The 15,112-nt window shown below is 34.4% G+C and overlaps 1 protein-coding gene across 13 annotated transcripts in view; it reads left to right on the forward strand.

Annotated features, from left to right (window-relative positions):
- PCNX1 (pecanex 1) overlaps positions 1–15,112 on the forward strand; it is a 196,746-nt gene that overhangs the window by 106,092 nt on the left and 75,542 nt on the right. For all 13 annotated transcript variants that reach the window (XM_054530275.2, XM_054530277.2, XM_054530281.2 and 10 more), the window contains 5 exons: positions 1,947–2,100; positions 6,493–6,525; positions 9,408–9,579; positions 10,063–10,173; positions 11,999–12,090. In XM_054530275.2, coding sequence (XP_054386250.2) covers positions 1,947–2,100; positions 6,493–6,525; positions 9,408–9,579; positions 10,063–10,173; positions 11,999–12,090 — 562 coding nt within the window. The remainder of the gene's footprint in view (positions 1–1,946; positions 2,101–6,492; positions 6,526–9,407; positions 9,580–10,062; positions 10,174–11,998; positions 12,091–15,112) is intronic.

A 15,112-nucleotide genomic window follows, 5' to 3' on the forward strand; every position in this document is an offset into this window, starting at 1 on the left:
TTAAAAGGATAATTAGAGAATGATATGAGCAGCTATATGCAAATAAGTTCAACATTGGACAAATGGACAAATTTCTTGAAAGACAAATTATGAAATTTCATTCTGAAAGAAGTACATGACCTTAATTGTCTTACATCTATTAAATAAGTGGAAATTGTAGTTTAGAAACTTTCCCACAAAGAAAACTCTGGGCCCAGATGGCATCAAAATAATATTCAACTGAATGAAATGGAGGAAGGATAGCCTTTTCAACAAATGGTGGTGGAACTGTTGGATTTCCATATGCAAAAAAATAGAGATGGATGCAGAGGTGTGTGCTCAGGAGGCTGAGGTGAGAGGATTGTTTGAGGCCAGCCTGGGCAACATAGCAAGACCCCATTTCAAAAACAAAAATAAAGAACTTGTAGCCTTACCTTGTGCCATATTATGAAAATGTATCATAGGCTTAAATGTGAAACCTGAAACAAAACTTCTAGAAAAAAAAAAAGAAAACAGGAGAAAACTTTTATGAACTTGGATTAGGCAAAATTACTTAGCTCTGACACCAAAAACAAGATCATTAAAAAAAAATTTGATACATTGGACTCATCAAAATTGAAAATCCTTAAAAATCCAAAGACAAGACATGTTCAATGACAAGGGAGGCACTATTCAGGCAGGCCCGGGATTGAAAAGAGGTCTTTGGATTTAGCAAATCTGAAATTGCATAACTACCACCTAAAATCAAATGGAAATGCCAGTAATTTATTGATTTGGAAATACTATTGAACATTTTATCTGGTAGAACCATTAAATGAAATAGTACAAAGATGTTTATGAATTTTATTTTTAGGCCCAGTTGATTGTGATAAATATGGAATTGGGTTAATATATTTGTTAAGTTTTTTTATGATTATAAAAGTAATTCCTTACCTATTGTAGAAAATTTAAATATGTGCAAAGTTTTGAAGACAGAGGCAAACTGTAATTCTTCCATGGAGAGAAGCATTGTTAGTAATATCATTTTTGGTATATTGTGTTTTTTAACCTATATGTTTAATTTTTTAATAGCAGAACTTATATCCTCCTATGCCCATGGTTTTGTGTCCTGCTTTCTGTATGTATGAGATGTGCTGAGCATTTTTTCATTTTTAATAGTCTTTAAAAATATGATTTAAAAGTATTTTAGGGAACTACTAAAGGATGTATTTTTATAAGATTTTGTGAATAAAATTTTCCCAAGAAGTAATGAGATAGATTCTTGTGTATGTATGCCATAAAAATAATCTTCACTGATATATATATTTATCTATCTCGAGCATCATACTGTTTCTCTTACAATGTCAGTTTAATAAATATAGAATTGTCTTAACAACTTTGATAGAAGCAGATAGAGGTCTTTGTCACTACCTTCATTTTTAAGATATGTAAGAGCCCATATTTAAGAAATCCTAGTAAGTGAGTTTTCTGATTCTTTCAGATAACTGAGAGATGGGGGAAGCGAAATCACTTAGTGCCAGAATTTTGTTACAATTTTGCCATATAACAAATGTTTTACATTTAATTTTCTAGAAACTATTTTGAGATTTTGTTTTTTAAACATAATGTGATTCTTTGTATATGTATTTTATTTGCCATCCAAGTTGGTTAACTATTTTGCAACAAATAGAACAGAAAAGCAGATATTAAGGAGAGTAACATTTTTAAAATAGAAATTTAAAACTATATTATGTTATTGGAACTCCACAATTCACTGTAGCATGTTTTATTTGTATATAAGAATTCATGTTGTGTCCACATGAAACTAGTTTGTTTTCAGTGTGATTTAAAACCTTGTTCAAACTCAGTACCAAAAAGACATCTTGGCATACTATGAACTTCATATTTATGTCTTCCTTTCCCTTTTTTCCATTTGGTTAATTTCTTATACTTATGATATACTTACTCATAAGTTTTTCTATCCGTAGAAATCGTGAGATCCTGGAAAATGTGTTAGCTGTCATCCTGGCTATTCTCGTGGCCTTTTTGGGATCTATTCTTCTCATACAAGGATTCTTCAGAGATATCTGGGTCTTCCAGTTCTGCCTCGTCATAGCCAGCTGTCAATACTCACTGCTTAAGGTACCAGCATCTCTTCTTTTCATGCTACGGAATTATATTTGTGTTAAAAGGCAGAGGATTTTGTAGCAATTACTGAATTATAATAAGATAATTATTTTTAGGCTTACTTTTCTTAGATGTTTACATAAGATTGTGTAGAGAGCAAAAGGGGGATATAAACCTTAAAAATAATTGTATGTAAATTAGCACTTCCTAAAAACAAGTATTTTTTGTTTTGTTTTGTTTTTAATTTAAGTTTTAGGGTACATGTGCACAATGTGCAGGTTAGTTACATACGTATACATGTGCCATGCTGGTGTGCTGCACCCATTAACTCGTCATTTAGCATTAGGTATATCTCCTAATGCTATCCCTCCCCCCTCCCCCCACCCCACAACAGTCCCCAGAGTGTGATGTTCCCCTTCCTGTGTCCATGTGTTCTCATTGTTCAATTCCCATCTATGAGTGAGAACATGCGGTGTTTGGTTTTTTGTCCTTGCGATAGTTTGCTGAGAATGATGATTTCCAATTTCATCCATGTCCCTACAAAGGACATGAACTCATCATTTTTTATGGCTGCATAGTATTCCATGGTGTATATGTGCCACATTTTCTTAATCCAGACTGTATTTGTTTTGTTTTGTTTTTTGGAGATGGAGTCTTGCTCTGTTACCCAGGCTGCAGTGCAATGATGCTATCTGGCTCACTGCAACCTTTGCCTCCCAGGTTCAAGTGATTCTCCTGCCTCAGCCTCCTGAGTAGCTGGGATTACAGGCGCATGCCACCATGCCTGGCTAATTTTTGTATTTTTAGTAGAGACAGGGTTTCACCATGTTGGTCAGGCTGGTCTCAAACTCCTGACCTCGTGATCCGCCTGCCTTGGCTTCCCAAAGTACTGGGATTACAGGCATGAGCCACTGTGCCTGGCCTAAAAGAAAACTGTGTTTGTTAAAATAAGAACTTGCATTCTTTTTTTTTTAATAGTAGTAGATTTTTTTTTATTATTATTGTACTTTAAGTTCTGGGATACATGTGCAGAATGTGCAGATTTATTACATAGGTATACACATGCCATGGTGGTTAGCTGTACCCATCAACCCGTCATCTACATTAGGTATTTCTCCTAATGCTAGCCCTCCCCTACCCCCCTCCGCCTGACAGGCCCCAGTGTGTGATGTTCCCCTCCCTGTGTCCATGTGTTCTCATTGTTCACCTCCCACTTGTGAGTGAGAACATGCGGTGTTTGGTTTTCTGTTCTTGTGTTAGTTTTCTGAGAATGATGGTTTCCAGCTTCATCCATGTCCCTGCAAAGGACATGAACTCATCCTTTTTTATGGCTGCATAGTATTCCATGTTGTGTATATGCCACATTTTCTTCATCCAGTCTATCATCGATGGGCATTTGTGTTGGCTCCAAGTCTTTGCTATTGTGAACAGTGCCACAGTAAACATACGTGTGCATGTGTCTTTATAGTAGAATGATTTATAATCCTTTGGGTATATACCCAGTAATGGAATTGCTAGGTCAAATGGTATTTCTGGTTCTAGATCCTTGAGGAATTGCCACACTGTCTTCCACAATGGTTGAACTAGTTTACACTCCCACCAACAGTGTAAAAGCATTCCTATTTCTCCACATCCTCTCCAGCATCTGTTGTTTCCTGACTTTAATGGTTGCCATTCTAACTGGTGTGAGATGGTATCTCATTGTGGTTTTGATTTGCATTTCTCTAATGACCATTGATGATGAGCTTTTCTTCATATGTTTGTCGGCCACATAAATGTCTTTTGAGAAGTGTCTGTTCATATCCTTTGCCCACTTTTGGATGGGGTTGTTTGTTTTTTTCTTGTAAATTTAAGTTCCTTGTAGATTCTGGATATGAGCCATATGTCAGATGGATAGATTGCAAAAATTTTCTGTCATTCTGTAGGTTGCCTGTTCACTCTGAAAATAGTTTCTTTTGCTGTACAGAAGCTCTTTAGTTTAATTAGATCCCATTTGTCAATTTTGGCTTTTGTTGCCATTGCTTTTGGTGTTTTAGTCATGAAGTCTTTGCCCATGCCTGTATCCTGAATGGTATTGCCTAGGTTTTCTTCTTGGGTTTTTATGGTTTTAGGTCTTACATTTAAGTCTTTAATCTGTCTTGAGTTAATTTTTGCATAAGGTGTAAGGAAGGGGTCCAGTTTCAGTTTTCTGCATATGGCTAGCCGGTTTTCCAACACCATTCATTAAATAGGGAATCCTTTCCCCATTGCTTATTTTTGTCAGGTTTGTCAAAGATCAGATGGTTGTAGATGTGTGGTGTTATTTCGGAAGCCTCTGTTCTGTTCCATTGGTCTGTATATCTGTTTTGGTACCAGTACCATGCTGTTTTGGTTACTGTAGCGTTGTAGTAGAGTTTGAAGTCAGGTAGCGTGATGCCTCTAGCTTTGCTCTTTTTGCTTAGGATTGTCTTGGCTATGTGGGCCCTTTTTTGGTTCCATATGAAATTTAAAGTAGTTTTTTCTAATTCTGTAAGAAAGTCATTGGTAGCTTGATGGGGATTACATTGAATCTGTGAATTACTTTGGGCAGTATGGCCATTTTCATGATATTGATTCTTCCTATCCATGAACATGGAATGTTTTTCCGTTTGTTTGTGTCCTCTCTTATTTCCTTGAGCAGTGGTTTGTAGTTCTCCTTGAAGAGAAGCTCTCCCACAGCTGGAAAACCATTCACATAGTTCTGTTTTTACTAACAGCTGTCCATCCTTTTTTTCTCTCTCCATTTATAGCTAGACATGTGGAGTAAGCCACCTAGGTCATCTGCTTTATTTCTTTAAGACCCATCCATACTTTCCTCATTGCAGTACTGAAATTACAGTCTTCGTGGTTGCTAATGATCATTCTGATTGCTAAATTGCTTTTCTTAAGTCTCCATGCCTTATGAATGCTACATCATTTAATACCTATGTATACTCTTCCATTTTGATATTCTCCTCATTTTTGATCTGTGACTTTGTACCACCCTCATGTTTCTTTCACTTTTCAGATGACTCTCTTTTCCTTTGTTGATCCCTCTTTGTTCTTTCAACTGCTTAATTTATGAGAATTCTCTAGGATTTTATGTGGTTATCTTCTCGGTTTACGGTTCCTTTCCAGTGAAGTCATCCTTTTTTATTACTTTATTTGTTGCCTTTGTATATGAGTTAAGTCCAGATTTATATCTCAAACCTCTTTTGCAAGCTTTAGTCCTATATATCTAACAGACATTTTAAAAATAGCAAATTAATCATCTCTTGGTTAATTTTTCTTTCCCAATATCTTTGCTTTTGGCAGTGATATACCTGCTAAAAATCTTTGAGTCTCTGCTCCTTCCTCCTTGATCCCTAATAACAAGTAACTCAGTCCCTTTGATGACATTTAATGATTCTATATTAAAATTACTGGTTGTCATTCTTGCACTATACCTTTAGTGCCTTAAATCATTTAAATTCATTTTCTGGCTCTAGTGTCTCCATAGTCCAATTAATTTTGTCCACTGCTTTCAGGTTAATGTGGTTAAATATGGAAAAGGTAAAAGGTGACAGATTTTTGCAACTAGTTGACTAGAAGAATAATAATGTCATAAACAGGGATAAGAAAGACAAGAACAGAAGCATTTAGAAGATAGGTGTTGTGGTTAAAAGAGTTTAAAGATTATCTGCAGTCAAATCTAGCCGAGGGCCAAATGCCAAACTCAGTGAGCTCGGCCCAGTGTCGAATGGTAGGGTGGTGATAGACAATCCTAGTGAAATTGTATGGTATGCCATTGGAAATGAACTGAAACTTGGGAGAAAAGTCGTGAGTAGGGAAGTAGCTGCATAATACCTTCTGAACATTTTTATGGGAAGTTAATAAAGTCTCTTAAAAGTATACAGCTAAACTTATTTGATTATTTTGATATGAAAATACAGATAATATCTTTATTACAAATACCATTGAATTATTTAGTAAGCTTGGAATTTATGGGCAGAACTAGAATTGTTGTTATAAGTGAACCCCTATTATTGTATATTTCCTGAATGAATGATGTCCTGTGAGAAATACTATACTTGTATTTAGTATACCTTAACTGCACTTGTATATAGCAATAAGCCAAACAGTAAGATGGCTCTGTCTATCATATGCTATTGCAGAAACTTTAAGATAGATACAAATAAATACATAATAATCTTATTTTGTGACTCTTATCAGGAAAGATTTGATATGTTTTTAATATCACAGTGACACTGGTATCTGGAGCTGATGTTTCATCTCTGGAACAGAATTATTAATATAGGTCATTTTGTGGTTGTGGAATATTTACTTAAAATCATTTCAGGCATTTTGAAAGTTGGTTGTAAAATTAGCAAGACTTCAGGAGTGTAATTTGTCTTTCTGTTTCATTTTTAGAGTGTTCAACCAGATTCTTCTTCTCCCAGACATGTAAGTCACTCTTAATATGGCTGTACATTATAGGTCCTTAACATTTATCATAACATTTGTGGTTTGTTTTTTGTTTTTTTGTTTTGTTTGGAATGCATCAGACTGAACTAAAATGTATGTTATTGTTTTCCTCGTCTATGTTTTGACACACTACTAGAAATATAGGTGTTTTGTTAGCTTGAAATAAAATGACATTGTACTTGTGGACGCTAAATCTTGGTTGAAAATGAGCATAATAATTCACTGTTTGATAGTCTGTGTCAGGGAGTAGACATGGTTCTTATAAACTCATGATTATTTGTGTTTAATACATTTTGAATAATAGCTTATGAATAGGTATTGAAAATAGAATTTTGAAGTAGGAAAAACTTTATATTATTTCACTTGAGTAACCATTTAGGAACAAGAATAAAGAAGTAATACACGAGTCTGGTGTTAAGACCATTGAATAAAAACTTTGTTATTCACTTTTTGTGACTTTAGACAAAAGTATTATCTGCCTAGCACTATTTATTGTGAAGTGGGATCCAATTTTAGATGTAAATTGAGGTTTTAATAGAACAGAGGATATTCTATTTAAAGTAGTTCAAAAATAGACTTCAAGAATAGTTTATGATTTTTTTCTTTGAATGTAATTTTTTTAATCCTTTCACTGGAATAATGAATAATGGGAATGGATGAGCAAAATAAAACAAAGAGGCAAGTGTGGTTTTTTTTTGACTGATTATGTTTACTGTTTGGTAAGAATATTTTTGAAGTGTAATGATATATGGAAACATTGCTTTTTAACTTTTTATTTTGATATAATTTCAAACTTAAAGTTGCAAGGGTAGTACAAAGAATTTCAGATACCATTCATCCAGATCCCCATGTTAACATTTACGATATTTGCTTAATCCCTTTCTAGCACATGATCATTTTTCCTTCTGTCTGCTAGCTGACATGATGCCCCTTTACCTCTAAATATCTCAGTGTGTGTTTCTTAGAAACAAATATATTCCTTTATGTTAGTTAATTCAAGATAATTATCAAAATTAGAACATTAACATTGATACAATGCTGTCTTCTGATATATAGATCTTATTCAAATAGGTTTTGCCCATTGTCTTCATTGGCAAAAGAAAGTCCCTGATTATGTTTGGTCTCTTAAATCTCCTTTAATCTGGAGCAATTCTTCAGAAGCTATCTTTCATGATATTGAAATTTTTGATAGATATAGGCCAGTTATTTTATAGACCATCCCTCAATTTGAGTTTGTCTGATGTTTTTTTCTTTTAAAAAATTTTTTTTTAATTTTTTCACCCTGTCTTATGGTGCTGATGATGTTTCTAATTTGATAAGGCCATGCTTTTTAAAGTAGGAATACTGCAGAAGTGCATCATATTAGGAAGCACATACTGATTTATCCTGTTACTAGTGATGTTAATTTTGATCTTCTAGTTAAGGGTATTGTCTGCAGGGTGTCTGAAGTTTCTGCAGTATTAACATTTTGGCCAGCTAATTCTTTGTTTGAGGGTGCGGAATGCTGTCCAATGCATTGTAGGACGTTTGGCATCCTCTACGTACAAGATGCTGGTAGCACCACTTCCCCAATTGTGACAACAGAAATGTGTCCAGATATTCACATATGTGCACTGGGGAGCAAAACCCCCTCCCACTTCCTTAAGAACCATTACTCTACTGTAATGTTACTGTTTTTCTCTTACAGATAATAAATACTTAAATAAATAAAATAAATACCTCATAGAGAGATACCTTGAGACTGTATATGTATCCTTCTCCATAAATTTCTATCCAATTGTTTTAGTATCTACTGATGTTTCTTGCCTGATTCAGTTATCATTTATTGGTTGCCAAATGGTGATTTTCTCATCCTGTCATTCCTTCTATATTTATTAGTTGGCCATTTATTAATACTATAAGGAAGAGCTTTCCCTTCTGTCTTATATATGTAGGTATGTATTGGTGTGAATAAATGGATGATTTTATTCAATGGACTATAATGTTATTAGTAGTATTTATTTTGATGCTCAAATTGTCCCTGATTTAGCCATTGGGAGTCCATCACGCAGCTTTCTGTGTCCTTTTGACATATCTCTGTCATTCTTTAAGTACTTTCTACCTTTTTGTCACAACAATGTGTTCCAGGGTCATCTTATACTTTCCCTGTTGTAGCCAGAAGCCAGTCTTTTCTCTATGGAGCCCCCTACCTTTTTTGTTAGGTAATGGTATTTGTAAAGTAAGATCTGGTTGCTAGTAATCATTATTGCTAGAATCTCATTCCATCTAGGTCCTCTTAGTGGATAAAGCTAGGAAGTGTATGTATGTATGTACGTGTATATACATATATATTACCTATTCCTATATCTGTTTATATGCATATTAAAAATAATGAGACTGTGGGAGCCCAATGTGGGCAGATCACTTGAGCCCAGGAGTTTGAGACCAGCCTGGGCAACATGGCGAAACTCCATCTCTAAAAAAATTAAACAGGCACAGTGATGTGCGTCTGTAGCCCCAGCTACTTGGAAGGCTGAGGTGGGAGGATCACTTGAGCTCAGGAGGCTGAGGCTGCAGTGAGCTGTGAGTGCTCTACTGCATTCCAGTCTGGGGGACAGAGTGAGACCCTGTCTCAAAAGAACAAACAAACAATAAAAAACACAAAACTTCACACTGATACTTCTGTTTCAGTCCAGTATCTCAGAGTTCATTCTGTTATTCTTCCTCCTTTCTATATTTATTAATCCTTTCTGTGATTGTCAGAAATCTGGCTTCCATGTGGAAAAATTTTGAATCCTTAGAATAAAGCCATCCGTGATCTCAGTAGTTATTTGTGACTCTTAAAATTAACTAAACTGACTTTTAAAAAATATCATTTTCAGGGTCATAATCGTATCATTGCCTACAGTAGACCAGTTTATTTCTGCATATGTTGCGGTCTTATTTGGCTCTTGGATTATGGTAGCAGAAACCTGACTGCAACCAAGTTCAAATTATATGGAATAACTTTCACCAATCCACTGGTGTTTATATCAGCCAGGGATTTAGTTATAGGTGAGTCATCTTAAAGTATCTCTAATCTTAAAATTAATTTATTTGTATATCAATATTTTACTGATAAATATGTTAATTATACAGCTTTAAATAGTTTTTAATAAGCTTATTTTACTGTTATCTGCTCTGAGGAACAAAGTGATAGGACTATTATGAGTGAATAAAGCTAATGATGAACAAATATTATAGTAATTCTTTTGTTCTTGGAGTAGATATAATGGAGAAGATTTTTTTGGTTTTGTTATCTTAGGTTTCTATTATGTGAAAGTGGTTGAAATAACTTTAAAAGTATTGTTTATGAGTGAAAAGATGTTATTTACTGCCCAAGCAATTATGTTGAGATGTATCATTTAAAATACTGTCTTTAAAAAATTTCTTAGTAGTTTATGTTAATTTGGGATTTTTAAAAATTATGACCTCTCAGTGGACACAAGAATGGATACAGTATAATATTTTAAAGTATACTTTTCTTTCTTTTTATAGTGTTTACACTCTGTTTCCCAATAGTGTTTTTCATTGGTCTCCTGCCTCAGGTGAATACATTTGTAATGTACCTTTGTGAACAATTGGATATTCATATTTTTGGTGGTAATGGTGAGTACTTCTTTGTAAAAATTATAGATTACAGTATTACCTTTATAGATCATGAAGTAATAAACTGACCATTAAAATGCTTTTCCAGTTTTCACTTCAGGCTTGAAATTAGAAAAAAAAAAAAAAAAAAAAGACATTAAGTAGTTGAAGACTGAGAAGCAATTAATTTGTGGATAGGAAAAAATAGTCAAGTCTGCTACTTTAGAGAAAGAGCCAGGTATAATGAAGCAGATGTGTAAGAAGTTATAAAATAATGTCTGCAACTAAAAGTTATAGTGAATTTACATGGAACCTATATATACTTAAGAGGTATTTATAAAAGATCATCTATCCTGAATAGATTGAGGTTTGATACATAGCATTATATTTGGATTTTAAACCAGTATGTGCATTTAGTAGGTCTTCATATTTGGTTTCAGAGCCTTGTTTTATCCTTAGAATGGTAACACCAAAACCAGAATCTAAAAGCATTTTACCAATAAATAAGTTTTTAAGAACTATCTCTGTTCATTGAGTAGAATATGTGGCTATGAATTGATATACTTAGAAAATCTATTTCCATATTACCCTGGAATAGATAATGGTTTGTAGAACTTGAAAATAATCATATCAGCATACACCATGGTTAAAATATACCATTATTTAGTTTAACCATTTAAAATTTTACTGAAAGATGAGTTTGCAACTAGAGAAAATGAAAGGGTAAGAAATTACTGTAACTTTATAGTTAATTTCTCTACACGTTTCACATTTTCAGGCCTCATTTATTTTCCAAGCATATGCATTGAAATCCTCTCTGCTGATAAAATGTCAATATTATGGCTTTAATTTTAAATAGAAACTGAGTTTTTTCTATGTTTGCTGTATATCATACTAGAGAATTTTTAATGTTTTGAAAATTTTTTGAAGGGGTATGAATTAAGACAGAACTGGTTTCATCAATCAGCATGACTTAATGGGTAGAAGACAGTTTGAATATTTAGGGACTATTTCTGGTGTTATATTACCCTAAATACTATGGGGCGGGCTTAGTATAGGTGATTTATGATAGTGGGCTTTTGTCATACTATAATTTACAAACTTGTGCAAGGTATTAGGTTTCTGATATCTCATAAGGAATTATTTCTGTAGATTTCTTTTATGATTATTATTATTAAATTACTATTAAAATCTGTTACCCATGTTTTACAAATAAAGTCTAGATATCTTAGTCATCCCCTATTCCTTATTACTAATAACTCCCATTGGAGTATTAGTAATTATCTATTTCATTGTTGTTGCTATTGTTAGCAATTAGATCTACAGTGTCTAAAGTATCTATTATTAGATCTAAAGTATCTATTTTGTTGTTATTGTTAGCAATTAGATCTACACTTTTTTCTGAAAATTAACACATGGGAATACAGATTTACTTCTGTGGGTAACACGGGTTCTGTTTACATAGATAAATATTTTTCAGTGAACACTTAATATGTCTCCAGTTCCTGTTCAGGCCTCTGAAAACTTCATTTTTCCACATTTTTTGTTAATATAAGATATATTTTTGAAGCATAATATAGGTAAAATTTTTTCTTGCTACATATAAATGTTTATTACTTCCAAGATGAATATATTTTATCTCGTAACAAAGATTCAGGATAGCAAACCTCTGTCATGTCAAAATCTTTTTGAAAGAAATAATGAAGTAACTGAATTTTTGAAATTCAGATTAGTAGGTATTTAATGATAGTTGACATGATAATATTTTAAATGCTTTTCAGTGACCTTTTAATTTTTTTCATATATTTTTATAAAATATTTCTTACCTTTTTCTTTTCCTGTCTAGCCACTACAAGCCTGCTTGCAGCACTTTACAGTTTTATCTGTAGCATTGTTGCAGTAGCCTTATTGTATGGATTATGTTATGGAGCTTTAAAGGTGAGCAATAAATTATAGTATGTTTTGTCTTTAAGGCTATATTTCTATATGAAGGTTGTTTTAAAATCAACTAATAATGATTTCTTCCCCTGGTGCCACTTAGCGTTAAGTTTTCATGGTCTTCATATGTTAAACATTATTCTCATTCTCAACTGCTTTCACTTTGAAAGCAGTTTAATAGTTAACCACTACTAAAAGAAAATTATTTTTCCTGCAGTAGTCATAGGTTAATATTAGAAACAGATAATTGAAAACTAGGCTCATCTGGTATAAGGGTAGGCATAGTAATTACAGAATATGAAATCAATTTTAAAATTCTAGTTAAGAATTTAACTACTTTTCTTATTAGTTTTTTTAAACTTATAAAAACAAGTTCAAGGACTGCAATTTAAGATACATGCTAATAAAAAGTAATATACTGAAATTTAACATCATTATTGGGTTAGAAGCTCTGGATGAGCCTTATGAACTTTCCTTTAAAAGATTGTCAACAAGTTGTAAACATAAAAATTTAAAAATTTTTGTAGACAGCTTTCAGCTCCTCATGCATACTTGTGGTTTATTTTTGTTTTTTTTGTTTGGCAACTAGTGCAAGACAATCAGAATGGTAGGGTTAAAAGGACTATGACAAGTAACTCACAGATCCTTCCTTGCTTCATTTAAGTAGCATTTATAGAGCATTTATGTGTACCAGGTACTATGCTAAACCATTTTCTGCTTTGAAGGAGCTTGTAGGTTAGTTATGATTAACAAGTCAGCCAACATGTTCAATACAGCGTAACGAAGGTTATGAAAACAGTTCTGTGGGTGTACAAATTAAGACTACTTTATTCTGCCAAAAGGGATTAAAGACAATTTTCCAGGAAGGTGATATAACCAGATTTTGAAGATCAAATAGGCATTAGCTAATTGAAACAAGAAATGAAGACCCATGGACTTATAAAGAAAATGTGTTGTGTAGAGGAAATGGCAAATGATTTGGAATTTCTGGAGGTTTGGGTACATGAGGAAAGATGACATCTAAGGTCATTCCTCTAAGGCTAGAAAGGTAAGCAAAGGCTGGATCATTTAGTTTTAATTTCTTCTTACCCACATTGTATGACTATATCACAGTTTACCTGCTGTGTTAGAGATGCTCATTTGAGTTGTTTCTAGTTGAGGAATATTATGAATAAGCCTGCTGTGAACATCATCTTGCAAGTCTTTTTGTGGACATATGTATTCATTTCTCTTGGGTAAATACCTAGAAATGGAATTAACAGTTTTCCAAAGTGGCTGTGCTGGACATCTTTTGTTTTTTTTTAGTTTTAATTTTCATCAAAGTTGTACATTCACATATCACAGTGTCAAATAGTTTTACAAGACTTATAGCAAGAACAGCAATCTTCTAACCTGTTTTACCTTCCTCAGACTTACTATTTTTAACTGATTCTTTTTGGCATTTACCTCCATAGATCTACCTTTCATTTCTACTTGTATTTTCTGACATCTTCAGCAGAACCCGTGGACTGCCCTTTATGAAAGTTGGAGGCTTGACTTTCTTTCTTTTTTTTTAGAAGCTAGTTTAGAATGCATGTGGTCCATTTATTCCTCAGAGTATTCTAGTTTACGTCCCTAGATTAGGTTAAACCGTCCGAGAGCTGCATGTTTGGACCAGGCTGTCTGGCCATCTCTAGGGTTTCCTTGCCCACGTTTCCCTTCAGCATTATGCCTGCCATTTGCACGGAGGCGCCTTCCAAGAGTGTGTGTAAGAAAACGGCGGTCCCTTTATCATGGGGCTGTCATGTTGATGTCCTTCAATGCTTTGTTTAGTGTCCCTTCTGTAAAGACTCAATCAAGATGTTTCTTTTAAATCTTGATGACAGCCAGTTCTTGTTTGTTTTCCTAAGAAACCTAGAATGCATTTTGGTTTTGGCTTTTTGTTTTTTCCCCATATAACCAGTGTTATTTTTAAAATTTGCCTTGGCCATTAAGCAGCTCAAAGCCAAATTCCCTGCTTATGTCCAGGAATTTATGGCTTTTGTCTCCCATATTCCTTCCCTCATCATCATAAATGAGGTCCTGAGCAGGGTGATGGTTATAAGGATATTTTGCCTTATACTAATTCAAATTCATTAAGTTATCCATTTGTTTCTGAGATTTCTTTTTTTTACATTTGTGTTGTATTTAACAACATTATTAAAGAATAGTAACAATTCAGAAAAAGGTTGTTAATTTAAACTTTCTGCAAACATCACTGAAAACTTCACCAGGTATACAAGACTTTTTTTCTTAGCCAGAAGCCCTTCCATCAAAACTCTAAGCACACCCAAAATCACTGCACCTAAGAGCCCTGGGTGTCTGGTGAGCTGCTACACTGCACATGTACATATCTGCGAATTAAAATGTGCAAATATGCAAATGGAGAAGGGGCATTTCCTGACCAGTCAAAGGAAGCTCCCTGGAAGTGTCTGTCCCTGACTCGTCTACATTCTTATACCTCAAATCCAACATCCCTTCCTAGCACTTGGCATGGGGGACCCCAGATGAAGTGCTGGGACAGGTGCAGGTACAAGGCTGAGTGGGCAAATCATCCCTCAAAGCCCAGCAAGGTGCCCAGTGCACCAATAGTATAATGCACCTGAAAACAAAGTTCGGAAGCCCTGGTACAGGACCTTCCTTCCTGCCCTCCCATTCTCCCATCAGACCAAAAAGAGGACAGCAGCACTTAGGGCCCCACAGGACAGCACACAAGAATGCCCCAACTTCAACAACTTCCTGAGACAGAAGGGGACTGTGGTAATCCTGCAGTATAGACTTAAGCACCCCAGCTCTGCAGCTCAACAGCTCTGTGGGTGGGACATCTCTCACCGTCAGTAGGTCCTGCTCACGTCTGGACATGAGCCCCAGAGCTAAGTGGCCTTTGGCCTTGAACTCTGATGTTTTCTCTCTCACATCAACAACATTTTTGGGAAACTTCTCAGCCTCTTCCAACCAGTGCAGGGAGCCCATACATAGCTTGGCAGCGAGGAGATGAGGGATG

This window comes from Pongo abelii, chromosome 15 (genome assembly GCF_028885655.2).
Source record: "Pongo abelii isolate AG06213 chromosome 15, NHGRI_mPonAbe1-v2.0_pri, whole genome shotgun sequence".
Lineage (NCBI taxonomy): Eukaryota > Metazoa > Chordata > Mammalia > Primates > Hominidae > Pongo > Pongo abelii.